Consider the following 7,883-nt stretch of genomic DNA (forward strand, 5'->3'; position numbering starts at 1 on the left):
GCAAACACATACCTGCATTTTCTCGACTGGTAAGTCTCAGAGGGAGGAGAGAAACCTGCTGCTGTGACTTTGAACCTGAAGTTGCTAACGCTCTGGTGTTGCTGCTTCCTGTGTGAACGGATTCTCTCGTTCACATTATTATCACCTGTGAGTGAGACACTCGGGGGTGTGACACCTGCAGAACTTTAAGCTCTCTCTCACCCGTTCTGCACAGTTTCCCCATCGCAGGAGAGGGAACTGTTCCCTCACTGGCTCCTCAACCATCGTCACTGCAGGTTTGCTCAAAGTCACTCTGCTTGAAGCTGAATGTGGATGTGAGGACTTTAGTAGGTCAAACAACGGCTCTAACAATCTTGATGTTTCCAGTCTTTGATCTGGAAGTGAAGTGATCACAGGAAACCACGGGGCAGTTTGTCTGGTAATCATGCGCTGACCTTACGAGCTTGGGGCCGGAGGGGAGGGTCCCGGAGGAGGAAGATCAGCAGGAGCAACCTGTTATTGAGAAGGTGACATCTCCACCTTCCGTGTCCGCACTACAGCTGGGGCCAGAAGGTCGCCGATGGGCGGAGAGAGGAGGCGTTGAGTTTGCCAGGTTAACGTCTCGGTCAGATGCAGCGATGTGAGGTTAAGCTGCTCGCAAACCTTCTCTGAGTGAGCATCTCTGAAGTGATTATTACTTTAGTTAGCTTTCAATCAAAGAGAAAAATAATCTGCCAACAACAGGGATACACATTTAAATACAGCAGCAGCCCATATTTTAGCTTTTCAGTCTGTATCCCAACGTTTTATAACATGCATTTAGTTTTTGTGGTCAAAACAACAGAATATATCGAATTAGACCTTATGTTTCTTTTGCTATTAAAAAAAGACTAAAAGATGACGATCGACTGGTAAATCATTATTATTTTTATAAACTAATATCTCTAACTTTCTGTAACTTAATATCTCTATCTAAAATCAAAAATCTATGTACATGTACAGTTTTTCTTGGAATGGCTCTTTTAAGAAATGTCCGCACTTCCTTTGGTCCTCAGCAACACATCCCCAAAGTTTGGAGTCAATCGGATCAGTGGTTGAGAAAATAGAAAGACAGACGTAATAAGATCAAATTTACAATCATAGAAACCAAAAGAAAAAAGAAAACCTGAATTCTTCACGTAATCACTGTCAGAAATCCCAAATGTAAAACGAGAGCATTGTGATATAAATGGAAAGAATCTCACAAACCTGTGAGAGTCAGGAAACAAGGGGATGAAGAGTGGAAGGGAAACACGCAAAGGTCAGGTGCTTCTCCACAGGAGGGATCAGTGAACGAGGGGGGAGAGGGAGGGAACGATTACAAGGGGGGGTGGCAGTAGCAAGGTCCACTTGTAGGTGACATCCACACCTGTCATGTCCTGCACCGCGGGGAGTCAGGGGGTCACGAGACAGAGACGGGCAGAGCTGCGGTGACATCTACACCTGTCATGTCTGCACCTTAAGAGGTCACTGCTAAGAGCTTGAGACAGAAGGTGAGAGTGCAGAGAGAGAGAGAGAGAGCGGGGGGGTGGGGGCGGCGGAGGGTTGTGTAGCCGCCTGATGACATCTCAACCTGTCATGTCAAGCTTCTCGCCGTGTCAAGCGGTCATCAGACAAAGACGGAGAGGGAGGTGCATGGGGGAAAGCTGAAAGCAGGGAGGTGACATCTCCAACTGTCATGTCCGCACTTGAACTGGGGTCAGGAGATCGCTGTTTCCACCAAAGAGAATGAACGAGGGATGGAGGTGGACAGAGAGTGGACAGCTGTAAGTCACAAAGACTCAAATAGAGAACAAGCGTGAGCAGTGATGAAGACGAGCTGCGGACTTCAACTCAGTTACATCCTCATCTTTGTGCGGATGAAGCGATATCAACAAAAGCCACAAGTTGCAGACAGTTTTCTGTGCATGTATTTGTTCCCAGCGACGCTGCACACACCTGCTCGAGTGTGTGAGTCCAAACCTGTGTGACACCTGTCAACTCCAATCAACTCTGACACAGTCTCCAGATCCCAGCGACATCTTCAACAACCGCTTTCACAGTTTCAGGCCGAGCACTAGTCCACATTAGGGAAAATACGTTTCATCAGACATCAGTGCAGAAGAATGTTCTTCATCTTTAAGGTTAACCACGTTCAACGGCCTGTAGGAGGCACCAGAGCAGACATAGAAGTCTCTTGTGTCCATGTTGATGTTCGTACATGGCACCGAACATGTAACTGACTTTACGTTAGATTAACACATCAAAGATTAAAGTGAGCGCTGCAAAGATGTTCAGCGTATAAACGTCTTTTTCTTCTTTAATGTCTTCTTAACGTCCTCGTGGGGAGATTTCCACACTGATCTGTCCCCGAACGCCTCTTTAGTAATGATGTGCACTTCTGTTTGAGAATGAGAATGAGATCGCAGAAGTTGTTTTTAATATTTAAAGGTGAGTGGTGATGACTCATCGTTATAATTTAACAACTTTCTTGTGTCTCACCCCAGACGGACTTAAAGTTCCAGATTTCTGATTGTGATGGTCTCATTTTTCAGGAGATAACTTAATTTCCTGTCTGGTTTTAAGTTATAATCGCTGTTTATTGCAAGTCTTCCTTTATCACTTCCTCCTCTCTCCCCCTGCTGCCACTCTTCCTCCATCTTCCTCCATCTCCTCCTCTTGTCTCTCCCCTGTTCCTCATCCTCCCCCTCGGCCTCCACATCTCACCATGGCTCCTGCCAGCGTCCTCTCTGTGGGAGTGCTTTGCCTGAGTGCTGGCCCCCTTTAATATACTAAACACTTTCATAACTTATTCCACTGACGTTGTACTCTCTCTTTCTTCTGCCTGTTTCCTGTCACCTTTCAGAGGCCCTGGCGGCGTCCTATCCCTGGGAGTGCTACGTGTTCGCCCTGGCTGTGTTCGTGACGCTGACCAATCAGATTCACAAATGGAGTCACTCTTACTTCGACCTCCCACGCTGGGTCACGCTGCTCCAGGACTGGCATCTGGTGTTGCCACGGAAACACCACCGCATCCACCACGTCTCGCCGCACGAAACGTATTACTGCATCACGACAGGTGAGGGCTGATCCTGCCTCAGTGCAGTACTGCAGAGCGGCACACGTTTATTCCTTTAGTGCGTATTCAAATCAACAGTTGTGATTACGTAGTACCAGAAGTATTAATTACCAAGAAAAAGTAGAAATGAATGATGATAATATGTGAGTACAGTATGAGTACTATGTTTTTAATGATATAAGCTAAAACCTCAATCTTCTTACAGTGAAAAGTGAATCAACTTAATTTGACAAACCAGGATTTTTCAATCTTGAAAATTTCAAATCTGCACAATTAGAGGTCACTTCACAGTCAGAGGGACGAATGTCTTTAAAACTGAGGATCATACATGAACCTATTTTCCATATTGTCATTATGAGAACATCATGGGGATCAAGTGTGGGGGTTGATGACAAAACAGACAATATGACGATGTGAAAAAGTTGCACACACGTAGAAAACACAGTTGAAGACCTGAAAAGAGGTTGAGGTGATGGAAACATGATCATGTGATCTCCGCAGCGGAGTTAATACGTCACTTCCTGTCTCTGTCTGCTGCACCCGGCCGCTCCACCTCTCGCCTGAATAACGTAGAGGATTTGATAATTCTCCGGATTTTACCGGGAGGTCATGTCTGAAAACGGCTTAGGTATCGTGTTTATGTCGTGGGCGGCCATTTTAGATCGCCGCAATTGAAGCTGATGACTCCGGGATGATTTCACTTCTCAGTAGATTTGAATAAAATGGCGGCCGTGTGTCTGTCTGTCTGTCGGGCGTCTTATAAATAACTAAAAGAAGCTGTTCTGTTTGCGTGCGTGTTCGTCTTCAGAGACACGAGGCCCCTGTAATACATCCACATTCAGTATTCTGTGTGCATCTGGGTGAGAGGGAGAGAGGGAGGGAGAGAAAAGAGGGAGGATACACAGGAGATTCAGCTTGTACGTCACCCTGCGCCCCTGCGGACGACAGATGTGTGGGTGAGCGAGTTGAGGGGGTTGGCACCGGGGAAAGTGTGTGTTTGCACATGCACACACACACTCGTACTCCTGCATCTGCATACTCGAGCATCTGTGTGTGTACGAGTCTTTTTGACCTCCTCTCCAGTGTCTAACCTGTGTGTGTGTGTGTGTGTGTGTGTGTGTTTGGTGGGAGGTGGGTTGGTGGCGGTCGGGGGCCCACAGGGGACGGTGACGGCCCCATGCTCCCCCAGCCTGGCTGCCTGGGCCGGGCTTGGATTCCACTGGGGCTCGCCGAGCTGCCTTTGTGTTCGCCACCGGCTGACAATCCCCATGTATATTTAATGCTACCCTGCTGTCTGTTCTAACAAATAGGACTTCACAGGCAGAGGGGGTGGTGGAGGACAAGGGAGGGAGGGAGGGAGGGGAGAGAGTGGGAGGGGAGGAAGCAGGGATTTGGAAGAATCGAAAAAAAGATGGAGGATGTGGCAAAAGAAGGAGAAGTGGAGCGAGAGAGAGAGGAGGAGGAAGAAGAGATGGAAGGAAAGAGAGAAACCAAACCTCTGGCTCCTTCATGTCTTTCAGCAGAGAGAGGGTCACTGAAGGGACACACACACACACACACACACACACACACACACACACACACACACACACACACACACACACACACACACACACACACATCCCTGCAGCTATAGCATGCACCCTATGCAAACACATCATGGGTGGTGGTGTTTGAGCATCAGACAAGGGTTGGCTAAGTACACACTACCCATGTGGATGTCTCTATTTGCTTCGTGTGTGTGTGTGTGTGTGTGTGTGTGTGTGTGTGTGTGTGTGTGCGAGTGAAACTGGTGTAGCTGATTTCTTTTTTATGTCTGCGTTGTGTTTTTGACTGAAATTGTTTTATTCTACATATAAATGGATCAGTGTGTGTGTGTTTGGTAATAATAGTAAAACGGCTTTTCATCTCAAATGTCTGGGGAATCCTCGACTGCTTCTAAAGCTGTAACATCAGAACATGTGTGTGTGTGTGTGTGTGTGTGTGTGTGTGTCTGTGCAGTCACGTGTACACACAGACGACTGTACAGTCATGCATGCATTCATGTGTACATGTAAATGTATACGTTCATGTGTACTCTGGCCTGCAGCCATACATACATTAATGTATTTACCTCACACACAAAGTGAAGTCATCACCATTAAAGATCTGTGAAGTCAGACGTCCTCCTGTGTTTGTCCCTCCCGTCTCAGGCTGGTGTAACTATCCACTGGACCAGCTGGGCTTTTGGAGACGGATGGAGCAGTTGATTGAATACGTGACGGGACAGAGGCCGCGGTCAGACGACCTGGCGTGGGCCAAGAAGACCGACTGACGAACACACCAACACACAGGGTGGAGGAATGGGCCTGTACATGCAAAAACACAGAGATTTCAATGGATGGGGAGAATAACACACACACATATACACATATACAATTTACTTCTGTCTCTGTGCTTCTTGCTTTTCTTGCTGAAGAAAAGCAACATGTTTTGCAAAAAAAAACCAAATTCAAAGATGGTCCGAGTGATTGTGCTGGAGTCTGTAGTTTAACAAGCTTTGAAGGCAGGAGGTGAGAACGCTGCTGTAACAGCCAATTAGCTTGTAGGCCTGTTCGACCAATGAGGTGTGGCGGTGTGTGGGTGTCGGAAGGTTTCTGGAGGTTGGGCTCTCCAGGAGTGACACCGCACACACCTGCGCACAATCACACACATATACACACACACACACACACACACACAAGTTTGTAAGTTAAATGTTCAGTCACGTCTCTGATTTCTTCTTGTCTGTTATTTTTGTGTTACGGTTGTTTTGTCCTTTGTAGAAACTTCATCGTCCTCTTCAACCTCTCGCTGCTGCAGTTACACACATGAAGGTGAACATCTGATGATTGTGTGCTTTAGACAAACGCAGCTTATATATAAGTATAAACAACTTTGAGTTTTGGGTCAGCTGTCGACAGCTGTCTTCATCCAAACTGTACAACTCTTCTCATTGATCGGGTTTTATCGACAGAAGCTTTGGAGCTTTCCACTCTTCTGTTACTTGAGAAACACAGAAATCTGCTTGTGCAAACGTCAAAGCTTCTAAATGAAGGTTTGGAGAAATAAGCTGAATTGTATCTAGAAGCTGTATTTCACTTTAATCCAGATCAGTTTGGAACATGAACTGCGTATGAAGAGGGAGGACGTGTCTCCACTTTATTTTGTACCAAAACAAATGACAGTGAACATATTCCAGATATGATTTCTGACTTGATTTGAAGCTGGAGTCCGAGCAGAAGTGACCATGAAGCGACTTCATGACGGTTCAGCAAGTTAAATTTGGTCCAAAGTAATTGATAAATATGAAGACCTCTACTTTAAGGAATACTTTACAGCTTATTTTAATACTTTCTGGCTGAAGTTCTACAGTCACACCTACCAGCAACTATAAAGCTGGATAACCACCACATTTTGTTTAACCCCAAACTATTCCTACAAAAACAAAATATTAATCAACCTTCATACGGAGCCAGATTAACTTTCGGCAAGTAAGAATAAAGTGGATTGAGAAATCAAGAAAATCTGGTTTGAACACAAAGTGCCAGAGACAGAAGTTGACCCTTCTTGGCATCAGTGATTTCATGTAACTACCCAAACCTGCAGAGAGAAAATGTTTCTAAGATGAATTTCTTATAAATGGATATATAAATGTATATATGTTTTTATTTAAACTCAAAAATGTGTTGTTAGCATTAGCTTGTCACAACAGACAGAATCCTGCTTCTTGTTCAAATCACCGAGAATTACAACCAGACCCCTGCAGAAAGTCCTTTAGTTTATTCTCGCGTTTTTAGGAAAGTCTGAAAATCTATTTATTACTATTTATTTGTCGTTGTAAGATAAATATTTTTGCATCGTTTGAAAAAGCAGTGATTAAAATCATGTTAGAGATTTCAGAGAAGAGAAGAAACCTCCAAACTTAAATCAGAGTCATTGAAGAAATGTGTGGTGACAGTTTTACATCACCTGGAAGGAAAAGGGGGGGGGGGGGATAACCACGTTAATTTTCATTTCACTGGAAAGCAAAATTCATAATTTTTCACCAAGTTGCTTATAGAATGCAAATATTGTCGTTAGCGTCTCTGAACTGTGTTTACATCTCATACTGTGAAACCTAGTGACCGACTCTGCACTCGAGTCTGTAGCTGCTTGACTTGTAGTTTTATCTCTAGGCTGGAAATCCCTTCAGGCACAGAAGGTCAATAACAAACAGCACTTCCTTGTTTTACTGAGTAAACGTCTGAAAACGTGTCCGAGAGGCACCGGCTCACACATGATCACACACATACTGATCTAATCATGCATGCACACACACACAAACACACACAATAAATCTCTTGAATGCAGTCATACACAAACAGACACACACACACACGCTCTCTCTCTTTCACACTGTGTTCTCTTGTTTTCTCTGGCTTCATAATTTTTCTATTTTTTTATCTACAGATCAAGCCTTGTATATTCTGATGTTCCATTTTTGCAGCTCAACGCTCGCTGCTCGTCTGCCTTAATGTTTTTAATCTGCTCTTTGATTTAAATAAAGGTTTATGAACTCCACTCGTTTCACTTGCTGTGGTTAAATGTACCAAGGAAAAAACATGATATCACTAAACTCTTCACTACAACACAACCTCGAACACCAGAGAAAACCAAGAAATCCAATTCCCTTTTGTTTCTCCGAGGACTGAAGGAGCAGTTTTAATGTTACCTGATTTTAATGTTGAGTCCCATTTGTGTCTTTAGCAGGAGAAGGTTAAGACGCCTGTTTCTGCGCAGACGAAAT

General features: G+C 44.7%; 1 protein-coding gene across 1 annotated transcript in view; it reads left to right on the top strand.

The window, feature by feature from the left end:
* The window catches only part of si:ch211-212o1.2 (uncharacterized protein LOC492735 homolog), a 29,390-nt gene extending 21,733 nt beyond the window's left edge, over window positions 1-7,657 (top strand). Inside the window, exons 5-6 of the mRNA XM_035155928.2 lie at window positions 2,864-3,076; window positions 5,269-7,657. Coding sequence (XP_035011819.1) covers window positions 2,864-3,076; window positions 5,269-5,390 — 335 coding nt within the window. The 3' untranslated portion in view covers window positions 5,391-7,657. The remainder of the gene's footprint in view (window positions 1-2,863; window positions 3,077-5,268) is intronic.
* The last annotated feature ends 226 nt before the right edge of the window (window positions 7,658-7,883 follow it).

This window comes from Hippoglossus stenolepis, chromosome 5, assembly GCF_022539355.2.
Source record: "Hippoglossus stenolepis isolate QCI-W04-F060 chromosome 5, HSTE1.2, whole genome shotgun sequence".
NCBI lineage: Eukaryota > Metazoa > Chordata > Actinopteri > Pleuronectiformes > Pleuronectidae > Hippoglossus > Hippoglossus stenolepis.